This window comes from Ooceraea biroi, chromosome 7 (genome assembly GCF_003672135.1).
Source record: "Ooceraea biroi isolate clonal line C1 chromosome 7, Obir_v5.4, whole genome shotgun sequence".
Classification (NCBI taxonomy): domain Eukaryota; kingdom Metazoa; phylum Arthropoda; class Insecta; order Hymenoptera; family Formicidae; genus Ooceraea; species Ooceraea biroi.
In genome coordinates, this window is record NC_039512.1 from 4,932,899 (window position 1) to 4,948,295 (window position 15,397).

General features: G+C 29.4%; 2 protein-coding genes across 13 annotated transcripts; both read left to right on the forward strand.

Annotated features, from left to right (window-relative positions):
- The first annotated feature begins 120 nt into the window (after nucleotides 1-120).
- LOC105286679 (odorant receptor 43a-like) lies at nucleotides 121-9,266 on the forward strand. Of its 6 annotated transcripts, XM_026970989.1 has the most exons (9): nucleotides 123-837; nucleotides 1,080-1,346; nucleotides 1,623-2,085; nucleotides 2,153-2,252; nucleotides 2,433-2,555; nucleotides 2,690-2,845; nucleotides 3,239-3,689; nucleotides 3,762-3,883; nucleotides 4,100-4,185. In XM_026970989.1, the coding sequence occupies exons 1-7, from the start codon at nucleotides 732-734 to the stop codon at nucleotides 3,293-3,295; spliced, it is 1,272 nt and encodes a 423-aa protein (XP_026826790.1). In that variant the 5' UTR covers nucleotides 123-731; the 3' UTR covers nucleotides 3,296-3,689; nucleotides 3,762-3,883; nucleotides 4,100-4,185. The 6 variants fall into 6 exon arrangements, with proteins under 6 accessions (XP_026826791.1, XP_026826794.1, XP_026826793.1 ...); XM_026970991.1 differs by lacking the exons at nucleotides 3,239-3,689; nucleotides 3,762-3,883 and adding an exon at nucleotides 4,330-4,569 and having other exon boundaries at nucleotides 127-837; nucleotides 1,076-1,346; nucleotides 4,100-4,220; XM_026970988.1 differs by lacking the exons at nucleotides 3,239-3,689; nucleotides 3,762-3,883 and adding an exon at nucleotides 4,330-4,569 and having other exon boundaries at nucleotides 127-837; nucleotides 4,100-4,220.
- Nucleotides 9,267-11,809: 2,543 nt separating this feature from the next.
- LOC105286677 (odorant receptor 43a) lies at nucleotides 11,810-15,380 on the forward strand. 7 transcript variants are annotated; one of them, XR_003406764.1, is made up of 9 exons: nucleotides 11,819-11,985; nucleotides 12,440-12,676; nucleotides 12,771-13,041; nucleotides 13,299-13,761; nucleotides 13,828-13,927; nucleotides 14,114-14,236; nucleotides 14,345-14,500; nucleotides 14,901-15,021; nucleotides 15,096-15,380. XR_003406764.1 is itself a non-coding variant. In XM_026971032.1 (8 exons), exons 3-8 carry the CDS (start codon nucleotides 12,804-12,806, stop codon nucleotides 14,955-14,957), a joined length of 1,137 nt encoding a protein of 378 aa, XP_026826833.1. In that variant the 5' UTR covers nucleotides 11,819-11,985; nucleotides 12,440-12,676; nucleotides 12,771-12,803; the 3' UTR covers nucleotides 14,958-15,380. The 7 variants fall into 7 exon arrangements, 5 of the variants coding, with proteins under 5 accessions (XP_026826834.1, XP_019889624.2, XP_026826833.1 ...); XR_003406763.1 differs by having other exon boundaries at nucleotides 11,820-11,985; nucleotides 15,191-15,380; XM_026971032.1 differs by having other exon boundaries at nucleotides 14,901-15,380.
- The last annotated feature ends 17 nt before the right edge of the window (nucleotides 15,381-15,397 follow it).

Consider the following 15,397-nt stretch of genomic DNA (forward strand, 5'->3'; position numbering starts at 1 on the left):
ATCATGTTATGAAGTGTGTCAAAGGCAATCATTATATTGCAAAGTATTGCAATATAAATAATAATATAAATAATAAAATATAAAATATACAAACATCTAAAAAATAAATATCTAAAATATTTATAAAATTGTAATTAAACTTATTAAAAGAAACATAAATAATCTTCTATAAAGCAAAATCTAATTAGATATCCTCTTAGTAATATAAGAAACAAATCGTCTTACATTTCTAGCATATCTTTCAACTATCAATCACAATGATTTCTTTCATTGCTTCTAATATTAAATGTAAAATAACCATAATCAGAAAATATATAAGGTTTGCACAACACGTTTCTAAAAGAATTATATTTATGACAGCAAAGAATATACGTTGTTTTTCGTTAAGACTTAGGATAATTATAAAGGTAAATAATGTTGTCTAATTATTTAATTATGTTGTTGTACATAAATGTTATATAAGTGATTTCTCTATAGTATTAGAGTTATATTGTCTTTTTCATACATTGTGACATATTACGAACTTGTATCTCTTCTACGTAGTGAATCGATGCTAATGCGTGAGAAAACTGCAAATGCGATGCGTGACATTGAACCCAATTGCTTAGCGATATAGTGGTACGTAATTTTTTTGTCGGCATTAGTTCTCATACGATCGCATGGAAACTAGTTTGAATATTTAATAGGTTTGAAAAGAACGCTTTTAAGAAGTTTCTGCATATGCGATGTAAATGCTCTGTATTGAATGCGAGGTAACATCGGTTCATGCAGGAAGAGAAACCATCAGTTTTTCGCTAACCTTCGATATGGGTGCTTCAAAATACTCCGGACGAAATGGTATTTAACATTATATAATAACTACAAATAGAAATATTCATGTTTCGAGAATACTAATTTTTTATAAATTGGCACAATTTCTTAAGTTAATTATTCCAAGATATATTATTCTACACGTCCAGTTTTATTAAAAATTATGTAAGCAGAAATATAAGTGTTGAAATAAACAATTTGTTGAAGTTGAAAGTCTAATTAGTTTTTATCTCATTAGAATCTTATCTCAATAAAATTTCTATAGGAAGACTTCGAATGGGCAGTGAAATTGAATCGTGCGGGTTTGAATTTGGTTGGGATATGGCCTGATCCGGAAGAAAATCCCAGAGAAAAATTAATGAGCAATATACGTGTATTCGTTACATTTCTGCTGGTGATAAGTTTATTGGTGCCTTCTATACATTCATTGATTAAAACTCATTCTGATATCATGCTGACAACAGACAATTTACAATATACTTTACCGGCTCTTAGCACTATTATAAAACTCCCAATATTTTGGTGGAAAAAAAAAGGTAAATGTTCAACAATATATTACCTCAGATTTAAATATATACAATATATATATATATATATATATATATATATATATATAATATAAGTACATAAGAATATGTTTGTATGGAAGGGTTATGAGGTAACTTATAAAAGTCTTATAAACGTTTGCTTGCAAAATAAAAAGACATAGACTTTGGACTGTTCACAATTTAAGACTGAACAAATTTTCTTCTAATATGATATAAATATGTATAATATTGTTATTTTTACTAAAATTGCCGATGTTTTTGAAGCACTTGCCTCGATCATAAAGATGATTGTCGAAGACTGGTTAAAGTCAAAAACCATCTATGAAAAAAATGCGATGATGAAATGGGCGCTACGTGCACGTATTATTATTACATGCACGTATCTTGTAATAGTGTTGGCATTCATACTGCTTTTTGGCATGCCTATTATCGGAAAATCAATGGCATTGACTCCGAATATCACTGATTCCGGCAAATCAATGCTCATGCCAACCTATTACATTTATGATGTAACGAAGAAACCGCAGTATCAATTAACACTTATTAGTCAATGCATCTCTCTCAGTACTGGTGCAGTGATTTATACAGGAATCGATAACTTTTTTGGACTATGTGTTTTTCATATTTGCGGACAATTGAATATTATGAGGAGTCGTCTCAAACATAGTCACGGAAATTTTCGTACCGTATTGAAGAATAGTGTGATATATCATATTCGATTGCTCAGGTATATATGAATATATTACAATACACTCATGCCAATATATTTTATATATGTTAATATGATATTTTAGAGCTATAAATACTATAGAAGATACGTACAGTGTGATCCTTTTAATATTGTTTGTATATTTTGGAATAATGTTTGCATTCTGCGGATTCCTATTAATTACTGTAAGTACCACTAAAGTTTTGCAAATATTTAACCTATTTATTATTATACTTTTTCTTCCTAATCATTATCACACACGGAATTCTACTTGCTAAAAGAACATATAATTCTTTAACATGAACTTCTAAACTTAAATGTCGATTCTACCTATTGACATAACTTGATTTAATGTTGATAATTAGCTATTTGAAGTCGAAGAGAACAATGTATCGTTCACGCGTTTGTTATTTCTTTTCCTTATTATTATCTCTATGCTCGTACATATGGGTATTTATTGCGCAGTTGGCGAGGCACTAATATCTGAAGTAAGTGTATTTCTATTTATCGCACGTTAGCAGAACGAATTTATATGATATAAAATACAATAATATAAAACTGAAATGTAGTAAACATGTGTTTCTTATATATATTGTTTAAACATAACTGTAATGTTTCTAAGTGCAATGGAATTTATTATGCGGTCTACGATTTCGAATGGTACTATTTGGATCCAAAAGAAGCGAAGGATTTAATCCCATTTATTATTAAAGTTAGTGAGCCTGTATATTTCACTGCTGGAAAAGTATTTCCAGTGACAATGGCTATGCTTTGCAATGTAAGATATATCACAAATAGTAGAATAACTTTAGTATAAATATTATAAATAATTTCACGCACTGGCACATAATTGTAAGTGATTTAAACATTGATAACATTTGCACTATGACATTTGACGTTACTAATATGTCAAGAATTATATTATTTATGGAAGTTTTATTGAATAACATCAACTTACTCGCACCTTACTTACCTTAAAAATAAAGCGACCAAACTGGCAAGAAAATTCTTTATTCACAAACTACGTTTCGACCATGCGGGTTGTGGTCCTTATCAAGTGACGATGTTACAAACTAGAAATAATAGTAGATGTTAAACTTAATTCAAATAAACTTACATACAAAAATTCACGCAAAATTACTCACATTAACATAAGAACTGAACTTTACAGTATGGACATCCTAAGAGAGAGGACGTGTTACAAAGCACGTCTAGATCGAACAACTAGAAATGTCACAATAGCAAGTCCGCAAACACGAAGCAAACGTCGATAAATAGATGTCAAGGGTGAAAAACATTGTCAATGGCAGATAAGACTGTCATACACGGAGTTCAAATTTTCAGTATCATTCTGTAAATTAATTATGTTGTCAAACATGTTTATAAAAAACATTTCAGCAATTTGTCTCGTATGCCAGTGCTTTCTTTGTGCAACACAATCGGATTTGATCAATCAAAATCATGATTGCCAGAAAGACGATGTTCAGTCACTACGGAATAGGTTTTTGAACTTCGATTAATGTTGCGTCTATGTTCACCAATTCTAGTTTCGAGTCTTGTGCTTTGTAACATGTCCTCTCACCTAGGATGTCCATACTGTAAAGTTCAGTTCATATGTTAATGTGAGTAATTTTGCGTGAATTTTTGTATGTAAGTTTATTTGAATTAAGTTTAACATCTATTATTATTTCTAGTTTGTAACATCGTCACTTGATAAGGACCACAACCCGCATGGTCGAAACGTAGTTTGTGAATAAAGAAGTTTCTTGCCAGTTTGGTCGCTTCATTTCTAATTCATTCACTGGCGCATAGAAAAGTTTTGTTTGGTTACTTACTTTTATTAACCTATGTGAACATAGAATAATTTATTTTTTATTTAAAGTGGATAAAACTATATGTCATGTTTTATAAATTAATTTGTCTACGTGCAGAATGTTAATATATATTCAAAAATTAATATTTAGAACATCTCTTATTAATAAATAACACATTTACATGTGTGTTATTATACTCCAAATTTAAATGTTTTTAGCTGATAAAGACATCAGCCGGGTACATATCCGTTTTACTCGCAACGAAGAGGAATTAAAATTTCATTTAAGAATAAATTCTTTCTAGCGTTTCCTAGAATCACAGCAGTAATTAAAGAAACTGTAAGTATTTTATTATATTTATTACTTCGTACATTAGTTTATTACTTCTACTTATCGCATACAATTTTTAAAAATATTGAATATTTCCGTAAATTGTATTATGTTCAAGATTTGGATAAGAGTCAGTTATTGTATATACTGTAATGGTACTTTTACAAATAATTTCTGATGTGGAGCCGATATATTATCTGGAATTTGTCTTACACTATATCTACATGCGTTTAGGAAAAGAAGAATGTATAATAAACGTTATTATATTATAATGCATAATTTTAATCAATTAATGTTACATAAGTGGAATTAGTGTTAATGTCTCCATTGCATTAAATAGAAATTAATATAAACAAAATTTATTGTGGCTGTGTTCATTCACTTTTTCATTTCCATACCATTTTTTAATATTAACAATTTGATTTTTAATATTGATTGTAATATTAATTTTATTTCTATTAACATATGTTTATAATTGCGTAAAAAATTCCATTTATGGAGTATGTTAATACTAATAACTATATACAAAGTATTGCAATAGAAATAATAATATAAATAATAAAACATAAAACATGCGACTGTATAAACAATAAAGTATTTATAACTGTATTTAAAATTAACTTATTAAAAGAGACGTAAATAATTTTTTATAAAGCAAAATCTAAGTAGATTTCCTCTTAATATAAGAAACAAATCTTGTTACATTTCTAACATATATTTCAACTATCAAACACAATAATTTCTTTCACTGCTTCTAATAGTAAATGTAAAATAACTATAATCAGAAAATATATAAGGCTTACAAAACGTTTTTAAAAGAATTACAAAAGTATGTCGGAAAAATAACGGAACTTTTAATTAAAAAAAACCAATTAGTTATTTTGCGAAAATTATTTCTTTTTTTTCCAAATACATCCCTTCCGCATCAATACACCGCTGGGCACGTTCAACCAATACTAGCATAGATTTTTTTATGTCGGTTTTCGGAATCGCCTCAATGACCCTCGTCACGGCTTCTTGGACTTGTGTAACACTGTCATAAAACGTTCCTTTCATGGCCAGTTTGAGTTTTGGGAACAGGAAATAGTCACACGGAGATAAATCAGGCGAATACGGAGGATGTTGAAGCACACAGACTTGTTTTTTCGCTAAAAATTCACGAACAGCGACGGTCCTGTGAGGTGGTGCATTATCATGCAACAAAAACCAACTTCCCGGCGCTCAATATTCGGGCCTCACTCGAATGATTCTCTTCCACAAACGCTCCATAACACCCAGATAATATTTACCAGTGACATTTTGACCCTGTGGAACGAATTCCCGAAGTATAATACCTTTAGAATCGTAAAAACAAATCAACATTATCTTCTCTCGTGACTTCTGGAAACGCAATTTTTCGATTTCGGAGAGCCTGGGGACTTCCACGTAGCACTTTGGCGCTTTGTTTGAGGATCGTACTTGAAGCACCAAGTCTCATCACCAGTTACAATCGATTCCAGGAATGTGCAGTTCCGTCTGGCTGTTTTAATAAGGTCCTTGCAATGTTCAACGCGAGCAATTTCTTGATCCTCATTTAAGGCGTGAGGAACAAATCGAGCACAGACTTTCCGTTTGTTTAAATCCTTTGTCAAAATTTCGTGAATCATGTCTTTGGTCGTATTCAATTCCTCCGCCATTCATCTCACAGTCGAATTCGCATCGTAGGCGATCATTTCACGCACTTTTTCCACCAACTCATCGCGATTTTTGGTTTTTGGCCGGCCTGGCTTTGGGTCGTCTTCCAAAGCATCACGATCGTCCTGGAATCGCTTATACCACTCGAACACACGTGTACGGGATAAGCAATCATCACCATAAACATCTTTCATCAATGCAAATGTTTCTATAAAAGTTTTACCGAGCTTGACACAAAATTTAATATTAGCTCTTTGTTCCATCGTGTTTTTGTGACGAGGTGACAATAGGTACTGTCACTTTAAGCGCTATAACTTGACACTCCGTTGATCGATTCCAGTGATAGTGGTCTCGTTTTGTAGAGGAGATATACAGCTTTCAGGTTATATATTGTTTAAACAGATGGCGTTAGTAGTTTTCTTTAAATTTAAAAAGTTCCGTTATTTTTCCGACATACTGTGTATATTTATGACAAGAAAGAATATACGACTTTTTCCGTTAAGACTTAATATAATTATAAAGATACCTAATATTATCTAATTATGTAAGTATGTTGTTGTACATAAATGATATATAATTGATTTTTATATAGTATTAGAGAAATAGTCGTCTTTTTTATACATTGTGACATATTACGAACTTGTATCTCTTCTACATAGTGAATCGATGCTAATGCGTGAGAAAACTGCAGATGCGATGCGTGACATTGCACCTAATTGCTTAGAGATATATTGGTACGTAATTTTTTTGTCGGCATTAGTTCTCATACGATCGCATGGAAACTAGTTTGAATATTTAATAGGTTTGAAAAGAACGCTTTTAAAAGTTTCTGCATATGCGATGTAAATGCTCTGTATTGAATGCGAGGTAACATCGGTTCATGCAGGAAGAGAGACTATCCATTTTTCGCTAACCTTCGATATGGATGATTCAAAGTACTCGGGACGAAATGGTATTTAACAATGTATAATAACTACAAATAGAAATATTCATGTTTCGAGAATACTAATTTTTTATAAACTGGCACAATTTCTTAAGTTAATTATTCCAAGATATATTATCCTACACGTCCATTTTTATTAAAAATTATGTAAGCAGAAATATGAGTGTTGAAAGAAACAATTTATTTAAGTTGAAAGTTCAATTAGGTTTTATCTCCTTAGAATCTTATTTCAGTAAAATTTCTATAGGAAGACTTCGAATGGGCAGTGAAATTGAATCGTGCGGGTTTGACTTTGATTGGGATATGGCCTGATCCGGAAGAAAGTCCCAGAGAAAAAGTAATGAGCAATATACGTGTATTCGTTACATTTCTGCTGGTGATAAGTTTATTGGTGCCTTCTATACATTCATTGATTAAAACTCATTCTGATATCATGCTGACAACAGACAATTTACAATATACTTTACCGGCTCTTAACACTATTATAAAATTCCCAATATTTTGGTGGAAAAAAAAAGGTAAATGTTCAACAATATATTATCTCAGATTTAAATATATACAATATATATATAATATAAGTACATAAGAATATGTTTGTATGGAAGGGTTATGAGGTAACTTATAAAAGTCTTATCAAAAGTATTATAAAAGTTTGCTTACAAAATAAAAAGACATAGACTTTGGACTGTTCACAGTTTAAGACTGAGCAAATGTTCTTCTAATATGATATAAATATGTATAATATTGTTATTTTTACTAAAATTGGTGATGTTTTTGAAGCACTTGCCTCGATCGTAAAGATGATTGTCGAAGACTGGTTAAAGTCAAAAACTATCTATGAAAAAAATGCGATGATAAAATGGGCGTTACGTGCACGTGTAATTATTACATGCACGTATTTTATAATAGCAATGGCATTTATAATTTTTATTGGCATGCCTATGTTCGGAAAATCAATGACATTGGCATTAAATATCACTGATTCAGGCAGGTCAATGGCTGCACCAACCTATTACATTTATGATGTAACAAAGAGCCCGCAGTACGAATTATTAGTCAATTCGTCTCTCTCGGACCGTTACCATAGTTTATACAGGAATTGATAATTTTTTTGGCTTATGTGTTTTTCATATTTGCAGACAATTGCACATTATGAGGAATCGCTTCAAACATAATCACAAATATTTTCGTACCGTATTGAGAAGCAGTGTGAAGTGTCATATTCGATTACTCAGGTATGCATATATTTTCCCTCCTTTTAATTCCCGCTTTCCCTCTCCCTTTCTCTCCAGGTATCCCGGTCATCCGTCCTACGGTCAGGATGGAGAGGAGTCCCTGAGGCGATGTCCCTCGCGACGTAACAGGGGGCTCCTCTTAACGCCAGGGCGGGGACCCGCGAGAGGGCTTTAGTGGGTGGAAATCCCAGCGTCACTTCCCCGTCCCTGGGGATGATCAGTCTTTGAAAGATTCCTCCTCTCGTAAAAAAATGCATATATTGCAATACACATCCCGACATATCTGATATGTATAAACTGATATTTTAGAGCTATAAATACCATAGAAGATACATACAACGTAATCCTTTTAATATTATGTCTGTATTTTGTGATAATGTTTGCGTTCTGTGGATTCCTATTAATTACCGTAAGTGATTTGAAGTAAATTTTTCCAAATATCTATTGTATTTCTTGCTATATTTATTCTTAATAATCATTATCGCATTCGAGAACGTAATTGCCAAACAGGCACATGATGTCTTTACTACGAATTTATAAATCATAATGCAAATTTTATCTATTCACATACTATAACATGATTTACTGATGAATTAAGTAGCAGGTGAAAGAGAATATATCGTTCACTCGTTTGTTATTTATTATCGTTACTATTATCTCTATGCTCGTACATATGGGTATTTATTGCACTGTTGGCGAGGCTCTAATATCTGAAGTAAGTTCATTTTTATTCATCGTACATTAAGGGTGTGTTCGGGGAGCGTATTTTCGCGCTGTTAGCGTCAGTCCGTCTTTGTTCTATATTGAATGAGTAACAAAGATAGCCTGACGATGATAGCGCTAATAGCGTGCTCCCTGAACACACCTTAGGAATATTGTAGATTTATATAAAACAAATATTATAATAGCATATATTCCATTAATATATATTTAAACTTAACTGTACTGTTAACTATGTTGCTAATTGCAATGGAATTTATTATGCGGTCTACGATTTCGAATGGTACTATTTGGATCCAAAAGAAGCGAAGGATTTAATCCCATTTATGATTAAAGTTAGTGAGCCTATTTATTTCACTGTTGCAAACGTGTTTCCTGTAACAATGGCTATGTTTTGTAATGTAAGATCTTACAAATATTAAATAATTTTAATATACTGGGTGAACCATTTATAATAATAATGACAAATATCTCGTAAAATATACGTCGTATAAAAAAATGTTTTAAACAAGATTTGTTTGGTATCAAAGGGGTCACAAGATGGCACTACCTGTTTTATTATAAATGGCGCTACTATAGGTCAAACAAAGATCACCTTTACTTTTTTAAATGGAAGTCCCTCATTTTTATTGTTTTATGTGAAAGTGGAGATAAAAACAAATACTTTTTATTCGAAACATTTTTTTTATTGAATGCAGATTTTTCGAGATAATCGATTTGAAAGACAGATTATTTGTTTCATGATTATTGTCATACTATCTATGAAATTACTAATTATTACAAGGACTTCTGAATAAAAATGATAATTTTGTTACATAACTTATTCTTCTATGCAAAAATATTACTAATAATGAAGGCAAGGGTAATTTTTTAAACATAGCTTTATTATTTTTTAGTAATTTATTGTTAATTTATTATTGTTTTATACATTATGTACAAGTATTTGTATGTTATAATAAAAACAAAAATAAATTTCAAAAAATACAAAATTTCTAATGAAAAAATTAACATGTTTATTGCATGTGTTTAAAATGATGGCCATTAACTTCAATACATTTTGCAATACGTTTCCTAAAACTCCTTATTATTATTGCTTGCGCTTCTATTACTCCACAAACTTTGCAAAGCACTGAAAGGAGTTTTAGGAAATTTGCATTCAATAAAAAAAATATTTCGAATAAAAGGTATTTGTTTTTATCTCCACTTTCACATAAAACAATAAAAATGAGGGACTTCCATTTAAAAAAGTAAAAGTGACCTTTGTTTGACCTATAGTAGCGCCATTTATAATAAAACAGGTAGTGCCATCTTGTGACCCCTTTGATACCAAACAAACCTTGTTTAAAACATTTTTTTATACGATGTATATTTTACGAGATATTTGTCATTATTATTATAAATGGTTCACCCTGTATAAATATTACATATATTCTCATATTACATATGTATATTCATACGTTCACATATAATTTTATGTATTTAAGTTATCATAACAATAAACTCTGATATTATACGTTACCATTTTATCATAAGATTCCATTATGCAATAGCATTAATTTAATCACAATTTTACTAAGTAACATAAACATAAGATAAATTGTCTTTTATTCATAATGAGTAAACACACAACATGTATATTACTCTGTTTGATAAAGTAATCTGTCTATGTGCAAAATCTTAATGAATATTAAAAAAGTAATAATTTTGTTAGTATATTTCTTATTAATAATTAATACATTCGTTATGTTACTTTTTAATCTGTTCTTAATTGCATTATGATTTTATACCATATTTTAACTTTTATGAATTTTTTAGTTAATAAAGACTTCGGCCGGTTACATATCTATTTTACTGGCAACGAAGAAAAATTAAAAATTCAGTTAAGAATAAATTCTTACCTAGAATCATAGCAATTAAAGATATTGTAAGTATTTTATTTATATTAGTTTATTATTTATTCTATCCATCGCGGCGCACGGCGCGAGCGTGACGCATATCATTTTTTTAAACATAAAATATTTCCGTAAATATTTGTATATTCAACATTTAGACAAGTTAACTATTATACATATTAAATGGTGCTTATATAAGTTGATTATGATCTGCTGCCGATATATTGTTCACAATCTGTTTTACACTACCATGCTTTTTGAAAAATAGAAATATATAACAAATACTACTATATTAGGTATAACACTTATCTCTGATCAAATAATGTTAGTAGAATTCCTAAGTGAAAAGTGTCAATAAGGAAAATTAGTGTTAATATCTGCAATGCATTAAAATATAACAAAACAAGAAACATAATTTGTTGTTCTTTATCCTTTTACTATCCATAATATTTCTTAATATTTAAAAAATTCCATTTGTGGTTGCAGCAATAATTATATTACAAAGTATTATAATATAAATAATAATATAAATAATAATATAAATAATAAAATATAAAATATACAAATATCTAAAAAATAAATATCTAAAATATTTATAAAATTGTAATTAAACTTATTAAAAGAAACATAAATAATCTTCTCTAAAGCAAAATCTAATTAGATATCCTCTTAGTAATATAAGAAATAAATCTTCTTACATTTCTAGCATATCTTTCAACTATCAATCACAATGATTTCTTTCATTGCTTCTAATATTAAATGTAAAATAACCATAATCAGAAAATATATAAGACTTGCACAACACGTTTCTAAAAGAATTATATTTATGACAACAAAGAATATACGTTTTTCTTCGTTAAAACTTAGGATAATTATAAAGGTACATAATGTTGTCTAATTATTTAATTATGTTGTTGTACATAAATGTTATATAATTGATTTGTATATAGTATTAGAGATATAGTTGTCTCTTTCATACATTGTGACATATTACGAACTTGTATCTCTTCTATGTAGTGAATCGATGCTAATGCGTGAGAAAATTGCAGATGCGATGCGTGACATTGCACCCAATTGCTTAGCGATATATTGGTACGTCATTTTTTTGTCGGCATTAGTTCTCATACGATCGCATGGAAACTAGTTTGAATATTTAATGGTTTAAGAAGAACGCTTTTAAAAAGTTTCTGCATATGCGATGTAAATGCTCTGTATTGAATGCGAGGTAACATCGGTTCATGCAGGAAAAGAAACCATCAGGTTTTCACTAACTTTCGATATGGATGATTCGAAGTATTCCGAACGAAAAGGTGTTTAATATATATAAATATTAAAAATAGTATAAATATTAGTATATTTATAAATATAAATATTATAAATTATATAAATATTTATTTTATGTTATATTTATATATATTTGGTGTATGCAAAAGTGTTATCATTTTTTATATGTGTTTGCTTTAGATATATTATATATATCACACAATTAGTAATCAAAATAATATCCTTTTGTACGATTTTCTGGCATCTCTCGGGTTAATAGCGCAATTCTTTGCAAAAAACATTTTTTCGTGTTTCAGCTTGAAAATATTATACAGATAAAAATTATTGCATCTATTGAAATAAGTGGTAATTCGAAGGCTAAATTTAGTATATACGCCGCGTGCGGAAAAACTTTCCAGCCCAAGTCTAAAATGGTTTATATTAATATGAAAAGTATATACTGCGTTTCATTACTCACAGCTTCACTATTGTTTTTCACAGTTTCACAGATATAAAGTTTTCCCAATCATAAAAGCATAAAAAAGCGAGTATTTATTTGAACTCCAAACAATAATACCAGAATGTTGAGAAAAGCTTTTGCATACAATTAATACACAGAAAAATATTCGAATTTCAAATAAAATTATTTAGTATTATTTACAAGCCAGCACAACTTTTTGATTTAATTGCTGGAAGGCGTTTTATTTTCCACACCTTTATTACTATTACACATCTTGTGTAAGTAGTAATATGATTGTTGAAAGAGAAACTTTGTTGAAGGTGAAAATTAAATCAATTTCTATAGATGTTTGTCTCATCACAATGTTTGTAGAAAGACTTCGAGTGGGCAGTGAAATTAAATCGTATGGGTCTGAATTTGCTTGGAATATGGCCTAATCCAAAAGAAAATCCCAGAGAGAAATTAATGAGCAATATACGTGCGCTCTTTACATTTCTGGTGATGATAACTGTATTGGTGCCTTGTTTACATTCATTAATTAAAGTTCATTCTGATGTCATGCTAATAATAGATAATTTACAAATTACTTTACCGATACTTAGCACCGTTATAAGGCTCCCAATTTTTTGGTGGAAAAAAAAAGGTAAATATTCAGTAGAATATTACAAGATTTACATATACTTTAAAACAAAACAAACAATATATAAGCGTAAGAAAATATTGTTATGGAAGTGTCGTGAAGCATCTTATTAAAATCTTATTAAAATATTGCTTGCAAATTAGAAACAGATACCTCCTACAGATGTTTAATAACTATAAGACATTAAGCATCTTTTCTGTTCCAATGTCGTAGAAATATACATATTATCATTTTTACTAAAATTTCGAATATTTTTGAAGCATTTACATCGATTATAAACATGATCGTGGAGGACTGGCTAAAGTCAAAGAACATTCATGAAAGACAAACGATGGTAAAATGGGCGTTACGTGCACGTATATTTATTACATGCTCGTATATAATGATAGCAATCGGACTAATAACTCTTTTTGTCATACCTATTTTCGGAAAATCAATGACATTGACACCGAATATCACTGATTCTGGCAGGTCATTGACCCTACCAACTTATTACATTTACGATGTAACAAAGAGACCACAGTACGAATTCACAATTATTAGTCAATGGATCTCTACCACCACGACAGGCATTCTTTATATAGGAATTGACAATTTTTTTGGATTATTAGTTTTTCATATTTGTGGACAATTGAGCATCATGAGGAATCGTTTGAAACATAGTCACGAAAATTTTCGTGTTGTGTTGAGAGCTAATGTGATGTACCATATTCGATTGCTTAGGTATATATGCATATATTGCAATACATACATGTCGATATATCTAACATGTAATAACTGATATTTTAGAGCTATAAATACTATAGAAGATACATATAACGTCATTCTTTTAATATTATTTCTGTATTTTGGGATAATGTTTGTCTTCTGTGGATTCCTACTAGTTACTGTAAGTAACGCTAAAGTTTTACAAATATTTAACTTATTTATTACTATAGATATCTTTAATAGTTATGTTATTGCCAAAGCACATCTAATTCTGAAATAAGAACTTAAACATCAGTATGAAGATTCTATCTTTGTGTTTAAATAATGCGGTTTAATAATGATAATAATTTAATAATGAATTAATTAGCTGGTTGGAGAAGGAGAGACCAATGTATCATTTACGCGTCTGTCAATTCCTTTCATGATTATCATGTCTATATTCATACATATGGGTATTTATTGCGCTGTTAATGAAACGTTAATGGCAGAAGTAAGTTTATTTCTATTTATTATATACTAATAACACAGATTCTTATAATACATAAAGCAGGCCCGTGTTCCTTAAATATTTGTTAAACATTACTATAATGTCTGGAAGTGCAATAAAATTTATCATGAGGTGTACGAGTGTGAATGGTATTCCCTCGATCCAAAAGAAGCAAAGGACTTAATCCCATTTATGATTAAAGTTAGTGATCCTGTTTATTTCACTGCTGGTAAAATATTTCCTGTAACAATGGCTATGCTTTGCAATGTAAGATATTACAAATATTATTATAGAATAACTTTAATCTCACACATATTTGTATCTGGTTTAAGGTATTATAATTATAATATTTAAACTTTCTCATATTATGCATTACTAATTTATGAGGAACTGTATTATAGAGTAGAATAAATTTAGTCCCAATTTTATTAAATAATGTAAAGAGAGAATAAATTATTTTTTATTGAAAGCGGGTAAAAGCTCAACATATATACCCTGTTTTATAAAATAATCTGTCTATTTGCAGTGTTAACATATATTCGAAACTTAATATTTAGTACATCTCTTATTAATAATTGATACATCCGTCATAACAATTTTAAACCCGTTTTTACTTATGCGGTGATCTTATACATGCTTTATATTCTAAATCATTTAATTGTTTTAGTTGATAAAGACATCGGCTGGTTATGTATCCGTTTTACTTACGGCACGGAAGAACTAAAAATTTAGATAGAATTAAATTGCTTTTAGCTTTTCCTAGAATCACTAGAATAATTAAAAAAGCTGTAAGTATTTTATTATACATTAGCTTATTATTAATATTTATCGCATACTATCTTTCGAAATCTTAAATTTTCAGTAAATTTTGTTATGCTTAAAATTCGAACAAAAGTCAATTACATTATTAAATGGTATATACTAATGGTTTGTGACATTTATTTGATATGTTCACAGTGGACTTGCATTGCTATGCTTTTAGAAATTTAGAATAGAAATATGAAATAAATAAATTGTTAAAACGTAATTCTTTGATCAAATAATATTACATAATATTACATAATAATATTACATAAGGAAACTTAACTTAATGTTAACGTACCCATTACATTAGAATATAATAAAACTATTCTGCTGTTATACTTTATCCTGTTTATTTCAATA